The sequence below is a fragment of the Corvus cornix genome, chromosome 21 (assembly GCF_000738735.6).
Source record: "Corvus cornix cornix isolate S_Up_H32 chromosome 21, ASM73873v5, whole genome shotgun sequence".
Classification (NCBI taxonomy): Eukaryota; Metazoa; Chordata; class Aves; order Passeriformes; family Corvidae; genus Corvus; species Corvus cornix.
In genome coordinates, this window is record NC_046350.1 from 6,188,523 (window position 1) to 6,213,096 (window position 24,574).

The following is a 24,574-nucleotide window of genomic DNA, read 5'->3' on the forward strand; positions in this document are numbered from 1 at the left end:
AAACTCTCCTACTCCCCCAGCAGAGGCAAATTAACACCGTTTATATAACTGGATTCTGCTTTGTTCCACTCAGGAAAAAAAAAAAAAAATGCAAACAACCTTTAGAACCAGAAATTTATTGTAGCTTATAGACTGTCCAAACTGACCTGTTACCAATATACACATCTGAAAAGTTATACCCACAGTGGCTACAAACTGCATCAGGACATTACAACCCCTCAGTTATTACCATGAAGTCATGATCAGTTTTGGTCTAAAATACAGCAGCTACAGCAACAGTATATGGAAGGATAAGTCTTCTACACATTAACACAGGACAACTGTCAGACATAAAAGTTTCCCAGTTTACTTAAAACTAGCAGTTAATTACCATGTAAGTAGTCAAAACCATTTTCCCATTTTAGAAATCTAAAATTTTACATTAAAAAAAAAAACAAACCAAACCAAACCCAACCCCAAAAACCAGTAAGCTCTGGTGTGGGTTCTTTCCCTGCTGCCAGGTCCATCTCTATTGTAAAGGCACTCCTCAGTCCAGGTTCCCCCAGAACAAACCTCCCATCAATCCCATTAGGTGAGAACAGGGCTGGCTCTGGAAATCCAAACACGGGATCAACCCTGACCTTTCTCTCTCTCTCTGTTACTCAGGACCCTTTGTGCCCCCTCCCTGGCCCTTCCCCAGTGCTCCTGGCCCTGGCCTGGCTGGGCTCTGTGCCCACACCCACGAGCAAACGCTGGCGCTTGGCTTACCGTGTTCAGGAGGGAATGCAGTCCCAGGCTCCTGTTACAGGCAAAACAAGTTACTCTTTAATCCACCTCCATAGAAATCAAGCAGAAATTCATTATTCACGACTCTGCATCAGACCAAATAAAGTTAAACAACCCTGCCTGACAGAAAAAACAGCACCCCTCCCCCCCCCCCTCCCCCCCCCATTTGTACCTTCCAGCTACTGCCCTCTGCAATCCCAAATTGGAACTGGGATCAGAAACAACCCAAATCACATGAATTAACATGATTCCCAAGGTTTTCTGGTTGGATAGTTTATGCTACAGTTTTTCACCAGCAGGAAAACACAATTACTAAGTGTAAACAAAGGCTTAAAACACTGACAATCTGAATTACTGTACAAGGGACTGCAGGGGAAGAGCAGGAGTGTTCAGTGGTATCAGCTACACCCCAAACCTTCCCACTCCCAAATTAGAAAAAATCAACAACGAAAAAACCCCAAATCCCTATCCCTGTAGACTGGTAGCCCAGGTGCTCAGGTACCAATCCCCTACACCCAACCTGTCCGCAGTGTGCACAGCCCACACTGGACTCCAGGCACCCTCCCTGGAACTACCTGGAGCTGTGGCAACACCCCACAGCCACAGCACACAGAGCTGCCCACTGTCCGTGTAGTGTTATTTCCCCAATAACTTAAAAGCCTTTAATGCAAGCCTTAATTGGGAGAAAAAAATAAAATTAAAACCAAACTGTAGTGCACAGGGCAGCTGAACCTCTGCAGAGGCTCCTAAAGCCTTTACAACTTCTCACAAGCTTGCCTGTTCCCTCTGCAAAATAAAGGAGATGAAAGAAAAGGAAGGAATTCAAGGAGAGCGGGGCATGAGCGCACATCGCAGTCAAGGCCAAGACAGAGTTACTGAACATCTACACTAAGAACTGTGCCCGTGCTCCTGCTGCAGTAGGATGAGACTCGGAATAGTTCATGCTGCATGATTTTTTACTTTAGCATGTTTTAAACCCCAATCCCTGTTTTCACTACCACAAATGACATAATTACATAATTCCAATATATTTACAAAATATTAAAAAGTCTTGTTAATCTTCTACATATTAACCTCATTCTGCCACTTTACACATGCACTAATTCAGGGAAAAAAAATTAAAAGAAATCAACAGGCTGAAATGAGCAGCTTAACCCTTTGTCAACAAGCAATCTTTGCATCTTTTAGAAAGAAAAAAAGGAACAAAGCCAAGTTTGTTTCACTGAGCAAAAAAAGACAGTTCAGAAATTCATGTGCAATGGCTACAGAGCTGTAGAGTCACTTAGCTGAGATGACATGAAGAAAAAAGTGCAAGGTGGTTCCTCACAGAGTGTAAAAAAAATCCAGTCACTGAGGCATGGCTGAAGGAAGAGGTGCTAACTACAACCCTAAACATCAGGAACTAGCTGACAGAACACAAACACGGGTTGTGTGGGGGCTCAATCTACTGGCCAGAATGAATTCTTTTGTTTTAAACACCATGAATCCTTGGTACCAATGGAGTGTGTTACAGTGGAGTCTTCTAGAGTGGGAACATAAAGACAAAGGGAGCAGCTAGAATCAGTAACTGAGGGTAGAGTCATCCCATTCCAGCTGCTGCTGTCTGTTAACATTCTGTTGGTCCTCCTCCTGCTCTCCCTCTTCCTCCTCACTGCTTTCAGACTCTGCACTAGTGATGTCATCTTCTTCTCCATCTTCACTTTCTTCTTCCTCTTCCTCCTCCTCCTCTTCACTGCTGTGTTGATCCTCGTAAGTCTGTTCAGACAAAAATTAGCTGTGATTACCATACTGGCCAGAATTCTCTTTGTTCTTTACTCAAGGCACTATATTGAGAAGAGCTATTGCTGGATTTTTAGAAGCTCAGCAGGAAGTAGCCAGAAATCAGAAAAGACAAAGGAAGTAGCACTCAGTAAAAGAGTTCTGTGACACTGCTGTCAATCCTGGCACTCTACACAAACTGGCTCTGAAGGGTGATCCAGTACTGCAAATTCTACTGGAAAAGGATGTTACAATAGGACAGAGAGCATGAAGGCCACACATCCTTCTTGTTCCCCATTTTCTAAAAATTCAAATGTCAGCTACAGGAGAAGGAAACATCATAAACACAGATGTTTTGACAATAAATTCCTGCAAGTTCAGACAAAAGCAGGCTGTGTTTAAGGCATTGTGCTCATGATGAGCACTAGTGCTGGACACCGGCCTGTAAAATCCCATTCTGCATCATCAAACACTAACCCCTGCAAGATCCCAAAAAACTGCCCTTGGCATTTGGCACCCTCATTCTAAATTCCCAGTTAATGCCTCTGCCCTGTGCTCAGGGTTAGTTCTGCTCTACTCCTCTGCCCGTGGACAATCACACCCATTCCAGCTGAAAAAGGACACCAGCTGCACAGGGTTACCTCCATGGGGTTCACAGTGATGGTCAAAGCAGAGTCATCCCAGTCCATCTCGTTCTCCTTGCCCGTGTCCTGGTCACGCATGGTTCTCTGGTGTGCAGCTCGGATCCGGAACACACCCAGGATGATCATGAACACCAGGAAGCTGACACACACCACGATCACCACGGTGGCTGTGCTGGGAACAACTGCAACCAGAAAACACAACCATGGTAACTCTTACACAGTGCTCCCCACTACTCCCCATCACCTGCCAGGGGAAATGGCATTATACAAGTATTACGTGTATATTATTTATTATATATATTCCAAAGGCACTTTGTCTATAGCCACTTCAAAAGTTAGTGGGAAAGTAAGAACTAGAGCCCAGTTCCTTAAATAAAATTACATCAATCTGAAGGACTGAAAACACAAGGAAAGCACATTCCACCACACACAGACTCTTCTCTGAATTGCCTATTTTTCTTCCTCTCACATCCTACACCCATGCCAAATTAATGTAATTAAAACAGAAAGCACAGATACCATGACTCCTCAAAGGAATAGCACTGCAATTCTTTCCTCCTGCCACTCAGAAGAAATTCTGTCCCAGTTCCTCACTTTATGGATGTCTTGCAGTCTCCTCCCCTTTTCCAACATACACACACCAACAGAAAGCTCTTCTGCTGGTAGGAAAGGGAATTTCACAGGGTTCTAAAAACTCACTCCTCCCTGCCTGGGCTACAACAGAACAGGACTGAGCAGCTGCCTAGTTTATTAGTCCAACACACTGGTTTAAACTCTGGGAAAAACAACTCTACAACACCACAAAAAACCAAATCAACTTCAGTGGCTGAGGATCCTGACCTGAAAAGGGATGAGGGTTTGCCAAGTTGTGACCAGAGAGATCAACAAAGGAATGATGCACTGGGTGAATGAACTGTGGCTGTGCAGCAATGTGATTGGCATGTTCCACTGGGCTGGCTGTGTGGATAACATTCACCTAGGGACAAACAGAAAGTGTTAAACTCCAGAAACCCAATCGTTTAATTCTGAAGAGATAAAAATAAAGAGAAAAAAATTAAAATTTTAGTGCCTTTAATGCCATTTTCTGATGTACTTCCATATATTTGATGTAAGCATACTAAATAATAATTAACCTGTACCCTCCTGCAGAGGAAATGCAATTTTAGCCTCTCTGTGATTTAATGTAACCCCTTAGCATCAGAAATTTATGCATCACACAAGCAGAACAGTGCAGGGCCCAGCAAGAAGTGACACACAAAGGCCACTCAGCTCTCCAGTAGCACCGCTCTCACTGCATTTGCTCAATTAATACTTTGTTTTCAATGCAACCTTTTCACCTTCACCTCTCCATTAGCCACACTATTTCTTCTACAAAACAACAATTTTAGCTCTGTTTAGGCAGCTTTATTTCAAGGTGAAATAGAGGACTAAAACCACATTTATATATAAAATATTGCCTGAAATGCTCACATTTCCTAGTATTTATTTACAGGACAAAATCTAAATCAATAAGTGATCAATTATCTATCTATTATTATTATCTATCAGTTGAGGCAACAACTTCCATCCTCCTAAGCCCCTCCAAGTGGCCAGGGCAGCTCACACACCTCCACTTTGAACTCGTTGCTGATGTAGCGCCCGTTGAGCTCCGAGCAGACCAGTTTGAACTTTCTGTCGAACAGAGACACCGTGTGCCAGTTCCTGTAGCGGATCAGGTGCAGAACTTCCTCGTAGTTAGCCATGGTGTCAACCCCTGTGGGCACAGACACACAGGTTGTAACAACAGTTACCCTGCAAAACACTGGTACAACTTCATACACTGGACAAATATCACTCCATTTCTTCGTCTAAGTTTTCTTGGCTGACAGATTTTCAAGGGGTACAGAAATGGCAAAGCCACTGACATGCACATGTGGCTCCACTGAAATCCTGTGGATTGGTTTTGTGATAAAATCCTAAACACAGTCAGTCTTCAAAAGGATTCTGGGAGCTTTTCTATGGAATACTTTAACATAATCTGGACAGAAAGGAACAATGCGTGCTCCTAGGCACTGGAACAAGCCTTTTTTGGGGCAGAGTCTAACTACAGTGCAGAGGTGACCTGCTATTTGGGACAGAGAAAAGAACAGAAGGAAGGTCCTAGAATATTGTGTTTTCTGGAATCACAGCTTTCCACAGAATTGCTGTGCTTAGAATTCTAAAGATAGTCCAAGCTTGAAATTCTTAAAAAAAAAAAAATGAAGTATTTACAATAAGGTGTTACAAACCACCTCTCCAGAACTGGTCCCTTTGTCAGTCCCTTCAGACCCTCCCCACAAGAGCAGCAGCAGAAACCCCCACCTGTGATTATCATGCCCAGGTTGGAACTGCTCATCTCAATGCCTTTCTGCTGCAATCGTGTCATGTCAATCTCCAGGCTCTCTTGTTCCTGATTTAGTTCCTCTCCCAGCACTGTCACCTCACACGTATCCAGGTTGTGCATGATCTCTTCAGATACCAAAGACTCTTGGACTGAAAAGCAGAGAAAAAGCCAAAGACTTAAGCAGAAACACCAGAACAAATACTAAAATCTGGGCCTGAGGAGAACAAGTATTCATGAAATAATGATTTAAAAAATAAAATACAAACAAGGGTTATGTACATGAGAATAATAGCCTGGACTTATTATCATTTCCAGGTAAGTTTTTGTTAGCCCAGACCAGAGGATCTACACCTTCTTTTCCCTTACTGGATTCTGTATTTAAAGAGAAATCCACACCTTTCTGCAAGAGGAAGATCCTCCCCCAGGATCACTGAGCGAGGTGAGGGTGGGCAACAGTGGCTGTTACCTGTAGGATCTTCATCCCCATCTCCCTCCGGCTCCACCTCCCGGGTAATGGTGCTGATTATGCGAAGCTCAGGGAAGAGGGAAACGCCCTCGGAGCTCTCGAACTCTGAGGCAGAGCGGGCAAAGTGGTTGATGCCACTCAGGCTGATTTTTGGTTCCTCTGGCTGCAAGACCATGACATACCCCTCCACAGAGGGAATGGAGACACAGGCCTCTTCATTGAAACACCTGAGAGACAGAAGCATTTTGCAGTCAAGGTGGTTATCTTGGAGGGAGGCACAATTACACACAGTAATTGCTTTATAAATTTTTGAAAAGCTGTCTCAGACCCAAGAGTCTCAGATAAATCCATCAGCTGCCCTGGAAAGTAAGAATTTGCCACCAAGGGAGCAATCTTACAATTAATTTTTACTTACAGTTACCATTTGGCCTCATTTCTACATTCTGACTTAGAGCCACAGGTAACCCTTTAATGAAGTTGTGACACAGGAGACACTCCCAGCACTCTGGCAGTACTTTCCTCCCCATCTTACACAGTCCCTCCTCCATTCTCAGGCAGAAAGCAGAGTGCTGGTGTGGAAAACATTTTCTGTATTCAAATGTGTGATGGTCACATAGCCCAGGACTCCTTTGTTTCTCACAAGTGAGATCCACAAACACCAAGCCCCACCACCACTGCACAGTGCTGCTTCAGTTCACACCAGGACATACCTGACAACGCTGGTGATCTTCAGCCTCCGAATGCCAGGTGTTGGGAACTGGCGGGAGTTCAGGTAGGAAATGTGCTGCATGGCCTTGTCAACTCTGTCAATGTCATCCCCTTCTATGGTCACTGTTGACTGGCTTGGGTTCATGTGGATCTGAAAAAACAGAAGAAAACCATAAGAGAACACTCAACCAAGTGACATGATCTGTCAGTTCAAACTGGAGTTCAGCACTGGTAAATGCAGGGTAATTACATCCATATTCAAAGCAACAGGGTCATTATTTACTGGCCTTGTGGCACACAGTCTAGACTCCCTACTTACTGCCTTATCCCTGTGGAATGTATTTGGTGTTTCATTCTTTAAGAAAAAATCTAGGCATGTATCATAGTTCTGGTTCTAGTAATACAGAAGAGACACAGCTAATATAAAGGAGAAATTTAGCTCTGTTCACATAACCTTGCTACTGAAAAAGCCACACAGTCTCATTTTATGAAGCTGCTTGTTAGACAACCTGGTGGTTACAGCTGGTAAAACAAAGGCTTACAAATATGGAGTTTCTCTTCAAGACTTAAAAGACAACAGAGTAACTTTCACTCCTAAGGCCATGTTTATACAAGAAAAATTTTCTAGTTTTTATGTAACTTTAATGCAAAATGCCACAAGAGGTGAGCTTGTTATATTTGGGACAAGCTGTTAACTCTGCCAGTAAAACTTGTAGCTCTTATCAGGGAAGGAATATACACATTCCCCTTTGTTCATATGCAACTTTACCTTCACACCTTTGCCAACACCATCAGCCATCTGCAAATCCAGCCCCTCTTTGCAGGTGTAGAGGCAATCAATCACCTTCTTGTTCTCCAGTTTACCAGAACGAATCATCAACCCTGCCAGATTGCCTCGGAAAAACTGAGCCATGCGCAGTTCACCACCTTCAAAAAATGAGGCAGGATTTACTTGTTTTGATTCTTTTTACTTTTTCTTTTGTAAAACAACAAGTATGCCAGCTGATACACACAGTATTATACACATGCGGGTTAGTTTTCATCCATTCTGGGTGTTAACCTTGTGATTATGGTCAGGCATAAAACAAGAATTAAACAGTTCCCCATGCACGTGGCCTTCAGACAGCTGTGGCCACCTTGAACTGACTGTTCCATGATAAACATTTCAAAAGAAGCCCCGTACAGCGAGGTGGTGCTCAGAAATCAAACACAGAACCAATGGAATGAACCATGAAACCTGAATCTTCCTGCTGAGATAACACCTCCTGCTACTCAGGACAGGACAGCACCCCTCCTCCAGGTGTGAGGGATCTCCACCTAAACCAGCACTGCAGGCTCTCCCTACACTCCAAGGGCAGAAAGGAACTCTGCAAAGTCATTCAGCTCATTCTGAGAGAGGTGTCCAAGAGTTACCTGCCCCCTTTAAAGGCACCATCGTCTCACTACAGACTCAGTGAGCAGTTTAAACTCAGGTAACTCATTCTTAGTTACCTGAGTTAAGTCTGATGAATTGCAACCTAATAAGCCCTTTATTCCTTAACGTTTTTGAAGGTGACATCACAATGATCACCTGGTCCATCTTGCTAAATACTGAGGGCCACAAAACACCACCTAGAAATGTGTATTTCAAGCCCATTACTTACTAAGCAGCCTGATTTTAGAAAAATGTCTAAGCTTGTTTTAAAGGTTCTAAGTGATAAAAGATCCTTGGTACAACTCAAAAAATATTCAGGGGTGAAATGTCCCGTTACTAATTATACAATTTCCATACAGCTTCAGCTTCTGGAGCCCCTGGATGCTGCTACCTCCTTGCCAAATTAAAATGTGATGCACAACTAGAAACCTCTTGCCAGTTACACCCAGACTATTCCAGGAATTCTTAAACTTTACAGGAAGGGTACATATCTTGAATTCACTTTTAAGAATACACACTAATTTTAAGTATCTCAACTCAAGACACAGAACCCACCAAACTATCACTAAAATTTGTTATGGGGAAATAACCCTGTAGCCAATTTGAAATACCTGGCAGCCAAAGTTTTTTTGTCCATTCACTGTAATGAGAATTTTATATAAATATCTGACCAAGTGAGTATCCCCTGTAAATTACAGGTCTGTCTTTATGAGCAGCCTGGTCTAAATATGAAATCAGTCTTGCTCTGAGTGGGGAGCAAAGGTACCTGAGTTCCAGAGGTCCTTCTCAATGCACTGAATATATTCTATAATAAAGACACATACCTACATGCATAAATACATACATTTAGATAGGATGACGTGCATTTGTGTTTTAACAAAACTGAATGAAAGAAATTATGGCTGATATTTTACATCAGCAACTTTTTACACCACTTCACTGCAATCACAATGGTTGCAGATTTGTACATGGAGGAACACTTGGATGCAAACCAAAAAAAATACCCAAACCAAACCAAATAAAACCCCGAAAACCAAGCAGAAGTCAGCTGAAGATGCTCTGCAAATAGAAGCACAATGAAGACACAAGCCTAGGAGAGGATTATGTGAAGGTCAATGGCCCAAATGCAATGCCTGCATTTCATGCTGTGTGCGAGATGAAGCAATGTCTTGGCTTAAAAATGAAATAAAACAGTAGGGAAAAAACTCCAGCAACCTGCAGAGGTCTCGGGCACAGTTTCATTGTCATTTTCATTTCCTGTATATTCTGTAGAAAAGCAAGACAAAGAATAGGACAATAGGGAAAGGACCAAGTAGTTACAATTTGGCAAACTCTCTAATCCCAGAAAACAGAAAGCAGCACATCCCCAATGTTTGCTTATGTTGGACCCAGCTTCTCAAGGATTATGAGTTCTTGGAAACATGAAGAGCTGCAATGCAGTGAAGAAGCATCACTGTGTTGTTACAGGAACAGTCATGGCACCACAACCCAAAGAGCCCCACGCACAAGCAGCAGTGACGCCAGCAAGAACTGCAGAACACTTCAACCAAGAGAGCAAACCTCTCACAAACCACCTTCAGAGTAAGATGGCACAGTCTAACAACTGGCTCCATTTGAGGGGAAATTACAGTGTGATCCAGACTAACACAGCCAATCACCGAAAGGTATTGAAAGCTGATCAAAAGAAGCCATTATCAACACAGATTTCTTAATCAATAATAGCATCGCATGTATTAAGCAGTCAATTTATCAGATGGAAGCACCAAAAATGAACAGCTTTTAAATTTTTAAAAGAAATGTTAAAAGAACTCAAAAGGATAAAATCTCTCTCTTTGAGGTGAGCTGTATATATAACTTAGAGCAGCCTGAATAGAGCAGACAATAAAGCAGATGTCTATTTTTATAAGCAGAAATAGTAAAATACCCAAGAGACAGCACTGCTGTGTTGCTCTGCAGGGCTGTCTGCTGGACAGGCTTCCATTAATAAGAACACTTTTCCTACAAGATGCTTTGCAACCTACTTGAAATGAAGTGTTCTGCTCAGTAATGTGAAGTACAGGAGGTATTGTTACAACTATTACTAAAAATAATCTATCAGTATTCCCATGGCCACCACAAAATCATGTTGATGGAATACAGGCTGGTGAACAGCCTTGTACTTTACACACCTGTGGCCAACGAGAAAACAAAGACTCATGGAAAAAATGACTCAGAGGAAATATGTGATACCAGCTTGGAGCAAAAACAATCTGCAAGAGGCAAAACAAGTTACATTTCATGCACTAAAAAGATCTGCTGGGTACTTCTAGATAACCACAAAGATTTCATTAAAAACAGTTAATTAGAAGTATTAACAATTGTAAACGGTTACCTTGCCAACATGCTCCAACCACCAGCTGTGTTTCTATCTTGGAAGGGTGGAGTGGGTAATCCTCAGTGACTGGGAAAGGATCATAGGAAACACCATCCACGTAAAGAGTCACCGCAGGAAATTCAACGTTGACGACGTAGTGGTGCCACTCCTTGTCACACACCTGAGTGGACAGAGTTTTAACAATTCTGCTGTCACTTTTTCTTTTCCATTGCAGTTCAGTAACTGATCTGGTGCATGTTTTACATAAACACACGTGCAGATGTACCAACAACCTACAATACAAGCCTGTACAGACACAGTTGATCTTTCACACTCATGGCACACATCTGAAAAGCAAACTGACTCCCAAACATTAAAAAAAGTTTCTTTATTAAGTTGCCAATACAGGAAGCTGCACATACTTCCTTTCCTTTAATTCTTATATTAAACAACAGCATATTTCATTCTAAAAATATGTATGTACATGCAAGCACATCCTGAACTACTGTTTTAAGATAACATTACTTGACAAAGGACAGGTATTTGATGAGAGCAACTGTTAAAAAAAACATGACTATTTATCACTCAGACCCAGAGGGCTGGGAAAATGTCACATGCTCAGAAGTACCTGAATGCTATAAACAACCTGGAATAAATACCTCCTGTTTTCTCATGCACTCCACCTTAGAGTGCATTTACTGAAGATAACTGACATCACAGCTATAAGACTGACGCTGTATTTTCTATTTCATATTCAAGATGAGAAGGTGAAGCTGAATCTGACACTTGATCACAAGTGGAACAAGCACTGTTGGGTTCTATAAAACAGGCCATCAGGAGCTGGGAGTTGCAGAAAGCATTTACTAATAAGTCCACTACCAGGGACGCTAGTCTTCGGTGGCTTTCACTCTAGCACTCTACCAAGTGTCCTTCCAGACTCACCTGATTTAGTTTCCAGTGGAATTCAGCAGGTTTGTAGGTTTTTCCCTCAGAAGGATCCTGGCGGAAGAGGAAGACCAGGCGGCAGTTGTGCACATAGAGGGTGTAGTGGTGCCGGTTCATATCTGCATGGCAGTTTGAATTAACAGCGTTACTTTCTGCAAACCTTAAGAACAAAATCCACCTGTTCTGCAATTTCACACTTAAATCTCAAAGTAACTGATAGGCAGTAATCAATGTAGAAGTAAATCAGGCATGGTAAGAGGACTGTAAAACATCGGCAGTAGTAGTGAGGGTAAACACTCTTGAAGAAGCCATGAGGCTGCAGAACAGACAGACGTGTCTCTATCCAAACCCAACCTAAACCAAGGCACAGCACCCAAGAGCCAGAGATAAACCTGTCAGCAGGAGAAAAAGAGCTCTATTTGCAAACAGAAGAGCTTTTTTTGTTACAAATGGCAATTATGGAAACAGGGTTATCACACTTCCTTCTTATTAATGGCATTTTCAAAATTATTGTTTCTGTATCATAAGCAGAGAGTGAAATTATGCACAGAATAAAAGAAACTTCATCTCTGGAGAAAGAGAAATTATATCCTCCTAGGGGAAAAAAAAGATACAGCAGCAAAATGCCGTCACTAGACCTGATATGTGTGTCTTAATGTTTTTAGGCAGCATCAAGAACAAGGCTATCTTTGGAGATGCAAACTCGAGGCTGCATTGCCAGAATAAGTAATCTACCACAGCAAAAGAAGTGCATAATGTAAACTGAAATAGAATTAGAAAAACAAGTCTGCCCAATCTGAAGCTACATAATCTTAAGGCCGAACCTAAACACAAGCACAATAGTGATTTTTGAAGTCACCTTCATTTCAATTCCAAGAAAACCCTGAGGTAGAGAAAACACTGAAGGCTGTCACATGTGCTGCCAGAGCACATAAAAACCCAACCCACCAAAAAGACTTTTTATAATTGAAGTATTGACAAACCTGTCTTGTCTGAATTGCACAGAATTGTCTCTTTCTCTTTGGTTCCGGGCCCGTGCCTCATCCATACCGAAATCATGAAGGGCTCTTTCAGACTGACTGTGACAACACCATCTGGAATCTTCACAGCCTGTGTGCCATTAAACTCGAAGACTTGGTCGCTGTCATGGCCATTATCTGTCGGCAGCCCCACAGTCCAGTTAGCAGCACTGCTTGGAGGGGGGAGCAGCTCAGCTGTGCCAGAAGCAGCACCTACAACACAAATGTTCAAATTAAAACAGAAATTTAAAAGACCTCTATGGGTTTCAAATTCAACTGTTATCTCAGCACTAATTTCTCAGCACCAACTGTCAGGATTATGCACTACCCATCGAGCAATTTTCCTTTTAAATAATGTGGCACTAATTACAGGCATCTAATACCATGGTAACTTCCACAAATTTGACTTCTGGGTAGACAACTAATCTCATAATAAGCAAAGCAGTTTCAATCTTCACAGCTGTAGAACCTTATTTTGCCTCTATCTCAGGAACCCCTTTCATTGATGCCACTTGTCCCTCAGACCCATGAGCACGATGCCCTTCTCTAGACACTCTATTTAAGCTGTGAGACCAGAACTCATCCAGCTGAAGAGAGTGCACAAGCACTCCCTCCCAGCCCACTACCTGCCCACAGCACAGTCAGCAGCAGGTACCTTTAACGTCACACTGACCTCAATCAGGGAACAGCTCAGGAATTGGCTGGGTCTCTGGGGTTACATGCCATTCAGACTTTCAATTACTTTCAACTGAGGTTGAAAACATAAATCATGAGTGATAATTTATCCTGTAATCTCAATTCTTCCATATGTCTACAAAAGATTCAACGACTTTTTGTAAGACCTTTAACTGCACCATAAGTGGATGCCAAGGGCCTTTATTCCTAGGGCAAGCACGGTACAAATTTATCTGATCCAAGTTAACTGTTTTCTTCCAAACCACTCTTCCTTGGTTTTCTCTAGTTTTTCACCATGTATTTCTCAGATTGCAGCCATTACATCCATCATGCTCAGAAAAACAGAGAGGCTTTAGTGGCTACACCCTTCCACAGATATTCTTTCAGCTCTTGAACATGAATCTCATGCAAGGGACATTATTAGTCTACGTAAGACAGCAGAGAGGCAGAAGAAAGAGATTCTTTACCACATTTGAGAATTATTGTAGAAGTCACCTTCAGGCAATTTCATGCCTTTTGCTGCCTGTTAGGAAATCCGTTGAAGGAAACTACGTGCAAATGAAGACCAGATCTACTCACTGATTTCTGGTCTAACATAAAATTCAAAGAAAAACTAGTAAGCAAGAGAGACCACTTTTATTTTAGCAAAAGTCTGCTTACCACAGAGCCTGTGGATGGATTTCTCAGAGTAGGTGTCTCTATCACAGCCTTTACCAATATGGCTGGTTTCTAGTTCCACCGTTGCTTCAACTGAGGTTATTGGCTCATCACATGTCTCCAAATGCATCCCAGGGAACAGAGCCAAAGAACCAGTGCCAGGCTCATATTCTATTCTTTTGCTCCAACCTGAATATTTATCCAAAGAAACAATATTAAAGATCTCTCATGTTTAACTGAAGGTACCAGCAAATGCTAAAAGCAGAGAGGAAGGAGAGCAAACTAACCTTGCCAGCCAGGCTTGCACGTAGGCTTAATGCTAATTTTAACCAACACATCCTCAGCAGCTCTCTTCTTCCCACAGTCATAGGCTGTTACTGTCAGTTTATACTGATGTTCTTTACCATAGCTTAACTTTTCTGTGTTTTTTATATAACCTGACACAGAAAAAAAGCAATTGTCAGACATCAATATAATTCTTCAGGGTCATTGCTGCATAATATGCATCCAGGTACCACCTATGTACTTCATACAGACTCATCTGCAAGTGAATTACCCTGCACTATTTGACTTTTCAATGCCAGACTTCAGGCCCAGATCCTTAAAATACACAAAGCAGTGATGAGCACACATACACAGAGCAGCAGGTACTTCTCCAGCTCTTCACAGTATATTACGTTACTCCAAATGAAACTGTTTATGAGTGGTAACTGATACGTAAATTGTTTGGCACATGCCAGGATTCACTAACTTTTCTAAAATCTGCAAACCCATGAAAAGAATCCATTGGCAACATAGACCCCAAAAAATCTTAAACTAAAGCCCACTAACAACTGCTAACTTTGCTTATGCAGCTTGCTTGAACCACTAGAAGTAATTTACAGATTTTGAAGGGTCCATGGATCACTGGATGTCAGGAAATGACCTAAACAGGTCACTCCACTTCAAAACCAATAACCACAATACTGTCAACTCCAGAGCCTCATATGAGCATCTCAAATGTGAAAAGCACACACATGGAATCCCATTTTTGAAAGCTTATTAGCTAAAGTTATCCTAATTCAGGACGGAAAACAACAAGCAAAAACCCCAAAACTGCTAAGAGGTGTTTTAAAACATAGTAGAGCTACTGTATTTCCTTTATTTGGAAAAGGATTTTTCAAGAAACACACATGCAACACTTCATCTGCTCCTTACATCAGTAATGGCACATGGTATTGAAGGACATCTCACTTTTCATTGTTAAATCAAACTGCTGAAGGGAACACCTCTGCTTAACTGGGCTGTTTAACACGTGTGCTGTATTTCTGTGCTGACCAGTGTGACTCCTGCTCTTTGGGTGACCAATGAGAGTCACTCCCACCCCACCTGGCTCTGTCTCTTACCGTCCTTGTCAATGGCAAAGGGCACATCTGGAGTCACGATCTCGTAGCTGCAGATCTGGCTGAACTGGGGGGAGCAATCTGCATCCACGGCTTCCACCTTGAGGATGTTGTCGTACCTCTTGCCCTCGATGACCGTGGCCTTGTAGGACTTCTCCTTGAACACTGGGGCATACTCGTTCACGTCGTTCACCTGGATATGGACTGTGGCCCTGCAATGACACAGAAAGGGCTCCCAGAGGCTGCAAACTCTGCTCCTGCCAGCACTGGGATACAGCAGCTCCCTCTTTGCCACCAAAGCCATGTCAATCTTTCAACCTGACAGCTCTGAATCTGCACTGTTCCAGTGCAATGCATTCAAAATGGCCTCTGTCCAACTAACCTCAATCCAGTCTTCCCATACCATAAACACACCACTGAAATGAAGGTAAGTGCCATTTATACTACCAGAGACTATCTGTTCCAAGGATTACACAGTCAGGTCAAACCAAGGAACAGAAAAGGAAAACTTGTTTTGAAGGTCTGTTTCCTGTGTACTTTAAACAAGTGAAAAACTATTCACATTTGCCTTCTTTTCTTCCAGTGCACTTACTTCCATGAATGTGGAGGTTTGGGGTTTGATTAACAGGAATATTTGTACCTGGTTTTGAATGACTGCCACTTTTCTCCTGTTCAAAGAAATGCTTTTAGGGTATTACAAATTCTGCCAAAGCAGCTCCCTCTTTTCCACATGTAGCCATCCCTCAGCATTCCAGCTCTCAGGAAGAAGCCACCAATGACTAATAAACCCAACAATCCCAACTACCCTAACCGAGAAACCAGTGGGTGTTTCTCCAGTGTGTTGCCATGTAATTCAGCGTAGTTCCAGGTTTTGTTTACTATTGCTGGTTATTTGCAAATAAAACTCAAACCCTTGTATTGCAACCAACAAATTCCTGCCATTTTACAGAAATCCAACATAACAGAGCTGTGACAAAACACACTTTTGCCTTTGTTAAAACAGTATAATCCTAGATTTTTTTCTGCTGTCAGAGTATTTGATACAAACACCAATTTTTATTTTATGTGAACAAGAATGACAGTTAAGACTGGTCTTAGAACTCAGTCTGATTTGCTTTAATTAGCTAATAAAGTACTCAGCTGTGTAAAGCAGTGAAAACTGGCTTATTTCTTGGCTGTAGAAATGAGAAATCAGACAATTTAAACAGAAGAGTCCCGGAAGTGGCAGATACACTTTAACACTTCATACAGCTAGATAATCCTAAACAGACCGGATCTTGAATGCCATCCTTTTGTGCCTGTCACTGATTGCTGGTATACACAGACCAGGAAAATAATGCAGTTTCTGACAATGGAGAAAGGAGAAAAAGATGAATCATGAAAGGTAAACTAATGAAGAATTAAATTACTACAGTCCTTCCATAAAAGCAGAAGTTTTCTAATGCTTATGCTAAGAAGAAAAATCTTTATTGCTATCCTTCTCTTTGAAAACTTCCTTCAAAGTCAAACTGAGCATCAAACAGAATTTAAGGACACAACTATTTTCCACAAGTGCAATCCTTAAGGCAGTAACATTCTGCTGCCTACTTGAAGCATTCAGTTATAGAGTAGCAAGGTCTTGTTTGTCAGCAAGCCGACCTCTGCTACTCTATTCCTCATCTCACTTAAGTCCCTCTCTTCGCTTCACACAACTGCTCATCTCCCACATGCTCTGCAGATGTTTACACCAGAGTGTCAAACAATTACTCTCAAGTGGGTTTTCTAGAGACTATTTTATATTGTGGTTTTTCCTTAGATAAAGATTAGCTAAAGACTGCTTTGTTCCCATTCCTTAATGTAGGCAAGATGAGCCCCATGCTATTGATCTTGGATTCTTTGGTGAGGCCGTCTGGAAATGACAGAAACACGTATGCTTTGGCATTTTGTTAAGCTTAATACAGACTGACTTCTTGAACCAGTTTTTTGGATTCCGAAACAACGTCCAGGCTTGGTATCCCATGCAAACTCCACCAACTCAGGACAGATTTTAAGTGTATCAACAGTTTTCCTGCTTCTATCCCCACCTGGCTCTCTAATGTAAATTCAGAGACATCAAGGGATAAAGCAGTACCACCTAAAACACAAATGAAGGGATGTCCAAGCAGTTCATGTCCATTTGGCTGCTCTTTTTATTACCATTATTACCCTGCTTGAGCAGGGAGGCTGGACCAGATGACCCAGTGTGGTCCCTTCCAACCTGACCCTCTGCGTGGTTACATGAAAAGCCTTCCAGTATTAACACTTGGTTACATTTCCTCTCAACACACAGACCGGGAGTCACCACAAGCAGGAGACCCCTCGGAGCCAAACTTCCCCTCGGCCCACCCCAGACTGACTTACTTGTGGGATTTTTTTGCATTTGCTCCATCTGGTCCCTTCCCACAGTCGTAGGCCTGGATGGTGAATGTGTAGTCCTTCTGCAGCTCACAGTCAAGCTTTTCCTTAGAGCGTATTATCCCCTCACCAGTGGATTTATCCACTACAACTGCTTCAAAGGGAACATTTTGCCCGTGGATTTTAAATCCACAAATCTCACCTACAGAGTTAAAGTAAAGACAGGTTAGAACTGGTCATCATCATGATACATTTTTTAAATAAATGACCAAATATTTTGCAGCCAAGGGTTTGTGAGGGTCTGTGGACAAAGCAAGAGCACTGTGCTTTAAAATGGGTGAATTCTGGGAACTTTAGTAAAAAGAAGCAAACGTCTGCCTTCCAAGCAACTTGTTTACTTTGCATCCATTCATGCAGGAGTACAAAAGAGAAAAAGAGAAATGTAGACAGGCATTTCACAGGAGTACTTGAGACAGCTCTAGGGCAAGAGTAGATCTTATGTGAGCGTACAGCCAAGGCCACTGGTAATGTCTTCAATGCCAAGCTACTGGCAATAGCTGGGCAGCTGGTTTACTTTGACCAGAGCAAGAAGTTAAAATGCACAGTTACAAGTCAAGGGATGAAAAAGCTTCAAGTACAAGTTCAGCACCACAATTACAGAAATTCTGTCAACAGATCAAAGGACAAAGTCTTCCTGTGCAATGTACCTGGCTAAAATCAGGGAATCAAAATAAACTACTGAATGAGAAAGGTAGAAATACCAACTTCTCAGGCATCCATTTCATCCATTAGCTATCTACTAACACGGGCCAAACGTTAGTCAAGGAAGCTCTCAGGGAATGATTTAGAAGGCTCTCCTTCTATTCAAACTCTTTACCCTACAAACTTGGAAGAGAAGTCCCCAGCACATCATTTTTAAACACTTCTAAGCCTAAGGCTGCACTACAAGACTCTGGCTGGCACAGGTGGGTAACGCCCAGCACACAAGAAAAGCCACTCAATAAACTGTTTGATCATCTACACTGTGTTTTTACCTCTGTAACTTGTTATATTTTGATGGGGACTTTCTTACAGCCACTGTTTTGCTATTATAGTTGCAGTGGTTTCTTAGTACCAACAACACACTCTAATGAAAACATGTCTAGAGGTATCCAAAAAAAGGAGGTTGATTTATATTTTAAACCACTGAAGTCAGTCCTGAAGGGTGTGTACGGCAGGGAAGGTGGTGCAATGCTTTAGCACCTAAACATTACTTCACAAAGCATATGGAAAACCTCAGCTGTCCCCAAAAAGTGATCTACAAGTGAAAATACCAGAAAATGCTAATTTTCCCCAAACAACTTCTTCGGTGTCCACACAACATACAATAACCCCAAATGGTTCAAATGGATGTCTGATTTACAGATATTTCTAACCAAGGGTTTGGTTACATAACAGTTTTTATCAATATATTTTAAAATAGAAAAAAACTGGGAGAATAAATGGGACAAAAGAGCATGACAGGATCTTCTGTTTCAGTGCTGATTCCCCATTTCATAACCAAAGTTAGTAGGTTAATACTCATAAAAGGGATAGAAAGAACCCTTTATCACCTTCTTTGGTGACTGTCACCTCAAAACTCTCTAAAGGGAAAAAAGACAAACCCAAGTCAGTAACAGGAAAGGCTGAATGGGAGCAAATAAGGAAAAGGCAAAGATGCACACATTACACAGAAAAGCTTTTGAAAAATTGTATTTTAAAATTCCAGTGGTGATTTGCTGTAACTGTTACAATTTTAGAGTTTTAGTTATGTTAAATATGATTTAATCTTTTAACTCCACATTTTCATTTGCAGAATTTTGAAATATTTGATATGTTCATAACAAGAGATATTTTCAAAATTGCACATTGATGAATAACCATTCATAAAGTAGAATTTATCTGATTTATATTATTTTATTTAAAGATTTGCCACAGTTCGTGATTTAAAAATATATGCATTAAATTGTGATTCTGATGAACACAAGAGTTTTAATTTAAGGAATGGGGAGGGGAGCTATATATTTTCCTAGCAGTATATTGCTTTTCCGGGTTAAAGAAGTAACCATTTTGTTCTGCTGAAACACTGCAATGCTGGACAGAAGAGACCCAGGTACTCTGATATATTCCTCTCTTAGCACTGAGGAGCAGCTGCCCTGCCCCCTCCAGCCACCCCACGAAAGGAGAAGCTTCCACAGTGTCCTGGATCTTCCACACTGATGAGGAGACCTCGGATATAACAGAGTTTTACAGGGGTATGACACGACTGTGAGAGACACCTGGAACGGTTTCAGAGTTTTAATGAAAAGACAAACCCCACTCTTCCCTTCCCTGGAAATCATGAACTGCTAAACCCCCAAACTACCAACTTCTACATATCATCCAATGTGTCCATTATTTTTTTCCTGATAATCATCATGTTTAGCCTGAATTCCTGTACAACAAAGTGGACCTGTACCTTTAAAATCGCTTCTGGCAGATCTCCTGTTAATTCTCATACTTTTCCAACAACTTGCAGTAACACATTCAAGTTTCCATTCCAGAGTGGCCTCAGAAAGAGATGAGGCACTACAGTTACAGAGAAATATTTTTCTTAAAAAGGCAAAATTACAGTTTAATACTGAAGTGGAAATATAAGTAAGGAAAGTTACCTTATCATGATTTCTAGCCTTTCATTTTAAAAAGAGACCGTTTCTGAAATAGTTCTCAAGTCCTCCCTGAAACTCACTTCAGATAATCCCTGGATTTATAATCAGCTCTTTATTTTAACACACCAAGTATGCTGCCTCTTGTGGCACCCACAGGATTTATATTTCAGTCTATTCTTACACAGGGTATAAATATAATCCTAGATTTTAATGTGTTTTGGCAATAGGATCATTGAAGAAAATTTTACGCTGTTTAAATTCATGGCTGACACCACTCATTAGCCAGAAGTGACATTCCAACTGCAAGCTTTCAAATATTCCACATCTTAACTCCTGTACACCCACCTCCCTGTTCCCTACAGTATATAAAATGCATGCACAGTAAAGGGGAAATCCCTGCTTGAGAGCTTTAGCCATCAGACTGATTTTAGGCACAAACAATAAACATACAATAAAAAAATGTAACTGTCCTTTATTTCATTTTTATTTTTTTCAGCAAAAACACTTAGGATCAAATTCCAACACGATTCTATTTGTAATGTAGAAAAGATTCACTGAGGAACAAGAATGGTCATTGTCTTCTCAAGCAGATCTGTAACAGTCATGGTGCAGAACACTGATTCCATCCTGCCCCTATGTGCCAGGCAGTTTGACAAAGCAAGCTGGCATGACTATATTCACACAGTTTTCCAAAGTGTGTCATTTTAGATTTAAAACCATACAAATAACCCAAGAAATAAACATCTATATAACCCTACTTATTTTTGCACACCTAAATTTTAGGATCCTACCCACAGCACGAAGTGAGCAAAGCAATAATATGTTACTTTTATTTGCTCCACAGTTCATGTACTACAAAGCATCTAAATGAACTAGTTTCGAGATGTTTCGACATGCTCAAAATTGAAATAAAGCAAAAAAGCTCTACTTAAAATATTTTAAACCTGCAGACAGCTCAGAAGTTTCACAGCTCAGCTAGAGGGCACAATTAATTAAAATATCCAGCCTTTTGAAGCATGAATAAATTTGATTTATAAGTAGGAATATACCAGTAAGGGCTGAAGCAGCCATTTAATCCTGAGCAGTGCTTTGTTTTGCTGTGAAAACACATCCCTGCCCCAGTGGGTTTCTCACACTGAACCCCCCAGAGATGGTGCTGGACACCAGCACTGTCTGTGCCAGGATGTGAGCACAGCACCCAGCAAAGCTGGTAACAGAGGCAGCACTCGCTCACCCCGGGGCTCCTCAAGGACAGATTCGAGTATTGTTCCATTTAATGGCACACAAACACTTCCAGAGACCCCCACGGCACAGTCCTTCAAAATTTATGCAATTCAAACCCAACAGTCTCGCACCAAGAATTTCTCTACAATGTTCATGTGCTACACTTAAACATTAATTTCTTTAAATCCACTGGTCTGCTGCTGCTGTTTCAGAAATGTCCATTTTTGAAAGCCAAAATATATTCTGTTTATACAAATATATTCTGTTTATACAAATCCCAGTATATAAAAATGTTCATTTAATGAAAGCAGGTTTATACAATTTACATCAACCCAATGGGAAAAGTCTCATTTAAGAAATGCTTTAACATTGGATTTTCCTCTGCAAACGTAACAATATATTTGAAGATACTCTGACAGTACTTTCTTGAAAACATTACTACCCAAGAGGTATAAAACTGCCATGTTCAGATTCTGTTCAATGCTGCTGAACTACCAGCACCTACATTTAAAGCACTTAAGAACTGCAAGAGGTGATTCACGTTCTCCTCATCCCTGAGAACACAAGTCAGGCTTCCCATACCTCTTTCCAATGACCAGATTTTGTGTATGCCAACACAAGCTTCTTCGTTTGGCAGTGAAAAGTTTTGTACACAGACAGCAGCTTTATTTCCAGTTAAGATAACAGAAGAGCCTCTGCCACATGTACCAATACATGACGAAGTTTGAATTTCAGAGGTGTAGCACTATCTCTGAACTTCTGAATAGCAAGTTTACCATTATCTTCAACTTCACTGGGGATTAATTACAGCCTTACAATCATGCAACAAAACTTACTTTAAGCACTACTTCAAGAAGATTGTGACCAAACTGCCATAACACTGCAGCACTCAATGCAGTTGGCTGCTGAACATTTAAAATGGTTCTTAATTTAATTTCATCACTCTCCTATCCCTTCCTCCTTGAAGCCAGGCTAAGCAATGTTGCCAAAAATGGCTCATGTCCTATCCTTTAGGTACTTCACTAGGATTCTTAACTCTCAAATTTTGCTTAACAAAGTAAGCTTCTGCAAATATCCAATTTAAGCTTGCGCTATCCACCACAAGTAATTTAAATACCTGCAGATGCCCAATGGTATTCTCCAAACACATCTTTCTAACACTGTCAAATTCAAAAAAGGACTTTCCATAACACTGCATCCAATTAATGAATACAGTATTCCTAAACAAAGGTTTTCAGAAAAAAATCTACTGCATAAGTTTATAAGAAACCTGTCAGTCCTATGCTCAAAGTGAAGAATTAGCCCACATTTTGCAAATATGTTGTGTATCATTCCCTATATTCTTTGCTACAGGAGAAAAACCCTTTTCTTCAGCCAGAGGAAGTTGTTCAGTTTTTAAAATACCCTAGATTGTTAAGCAAACTTATTACAGACGTGCAATCCTAATTCTACTAATTAGTATTTTCACTCTATTAAGACACAAAAAATGCTAAGAAAACCAAAACTCTCTTCAGTGTGGTAAGAAAATCATTGATTCAGAACTCCCACGCTGAATGCTGTGAAATGTGGAATCTAGAGGATTGAGGAAAAGAATAGACACTATGAAAACAAAAAATAAAACACCAGAAAATTACCATGTACACATGAAACTGAAAGAAGCAAAGTGCTTTCTGGTTTGGATACTTGGATACAGCTGCAAATCTGAAATAAAATGCTGTTCCATGCACACACATTTCCTAGGATCTAAAAGCTTTGAAATGTTATGCTACTGTTATGGAAAACACACTAACACAGAGCATTTGTCCACGAGAAAGCATTTCCACATCTTCAAACAGAAGTGCAGATGAATTCTTTACCTGCAAAACGCAGAGGTGCATCTTTGTCAAGGGCTATTAACGGGGGGTCCAAGAGCACCGTGTTGTCATTTTCTGTAACTATGCCATGATAGGTTGTTTCAATCCATGGCTTATGCTTGTTAACTGAAAGGAAAACAAAGTACAAAGTCAAAACATTTGGAACCGACAATATCTTTAAAAAACGCTTTAAAACACTAATTTCAGTATTTTCCTCTTTTATAATTCTGAATCAAGATTTTAATAAACTAAAAGACTTGAGACAAAATCCTAGCTAAGTATGTTCAGAAGAGTTGAGTGTCCCTGTAGGCTTTCCAAAAGTAACTCAGAGAATTTAAATTAGTTTCTAACTATGCTGGGATTTAAGATGCCCCTGAAGTGCAATTCAAAAACCTGTTAACAGTGATGGGGAGCTGCTGCCATCACTGCCAAGTGTGACACCAGCAAAACCTCAGTCAGCACCAGATGAAGAAAGTCCAGCCAACACGAAACATCAGGGCTTGTTTACACTCCACGTCCCCCCTTCCCCAACATGGAAAACTTGGAATACAGCTGGTGGACTATTCAGAACATGAGGGCTTGCTCTCATGTCAGCTTTTTGTCTTGTATAGGGGGTTTCACCATCATTAAGAAAACACGTGGAAAAGAGATCGAACTTCAGTTCTTTAGTAGTTGTTTTAAGAGACTGGGAAACTCTACTACAAAATCACCTGCGAGAGTATCCTTCACCTCTGCACAGAAGAGCCTCAAACTGATCACCTGAGACTGTCTCAGGATGACTGGTCTTCCCTGGCTGCAGAGAAATGCAGTATCTTTTCTTGTCAGCCTCAAAAAGAGTTTCTTCTAGTACATCACTAAAGACGCAAGATCAAAGCACATTATCTGCTAGGTTATCATCTACTCTGTGACAATCCAATAGGACAGTCCCTAGATTATTAAATATTTAGCTTTATGTTATGCTCCCCAGCTCAGGTGGTGGAGTGCTACTGCCTGAGTGGCACCCGGATTGTTAAATTTCCTTAACAGTATCATTTTCCCAAATGCAATTCTGGAAGATTGCATGTATCCAGCTGCTTAGAACCAATGGAAAAACATCCTACAGGGCCCGAAAACTGCTCCTTACCAGACAAAGCCAAGTAATCTTCAGCAAACAACGCATAATAAAATACAAGAAATGCCTTGCAAGAGGTTACAACAAACACACCAAAGAGCATTCAACAGGCAGCATCATCCAGGTTTTGGTCTGCATGAGATCAAGAACTTAAAATTTAAGAAATGCATGCCTGTGCAATCACAGCAAAATATACACA

General features: G+C 41.1%; 1 protein-coding gene across 4 annotated transcripts in view; it reads right to left on the reverse strand.

Moving 5' to 3' along the window:
• Nucleotides 1-96: 96 nt before the first annotated feature.
• CLSTN1 (calsyntenin 1) overlaps nt 97-24,574 on the reverse strand; it is a 32,532-nt gene continuing 8,054 nt past the window's right edge. Inside the window, exons 2-19 of one of the 4 annotated variants that reach the window (XM_039564128.1) lie at nt 23,268-23,390; nt 19,114-19,143; nt 17,528-17,723; nt 15,152-15,360; nt 14,054-14,203; nt 13,770-13,955; nt 12,399-12,647; nt 11,413-11,534; nt 10,489-10,651; nt 9,333-9,383; nt 7,473-7,630; nt 6,706-6,854; nt 5,996-6,222; nt 5,508-5,678; nt 4,775-4,920; nt 4,008-4,143; nt 3,165-3,349; nt 97-2,520 (exon numbers count right to left, since the gene is read on the reverse strand). In XM_039564128.1, coding sequence (XP_039420062.1) covers nt 2,326-2,520; nt 3,165-3,349; nt 4,008-4,143; nt 4,775-4,920; nt 5,508-5,678; nt 5,996-6,222; nt 6,706-6,854; nt 7,473-7,630; nt 9,333-9,383; nt 10,489-10,651; nt 11,413-11,534; nt 12,399-12,647; nt 13,770-13,955; nt 14,054-14,203; nt 15,152-15,360; nt 17,528-17,723; nt 19,114-19,143; nt 23,268-23,390 — 2,846 coding nt within the window. In that variant the 3' untranslated portion in view covers nt 97-2,325. The remainder of the gene's footprint in view (nt 2,521-3,164; nt 3,350-4,007; nt 4,144-4,774; nt 4,921-5,507; nt 5,679-5,995; nt 6,223-6,705; nt 6,855-7,472; nt 7,631-9,332; nt 9,384-10,488; nt 10,652-11,412; nt 11,535-12,398; nt 12,648-13,769; nt 13,956-14,053; nt 14,204-15,151; nt 15,361-17,527; nt 17,724-19,113; nt 19,144-23,267; nt 23,391-24,574) is intronic. The other 3 variants (XM_039564130.1, XM_039564129.1, XM_039564131.1) reach the window with 3 other exon arrangements.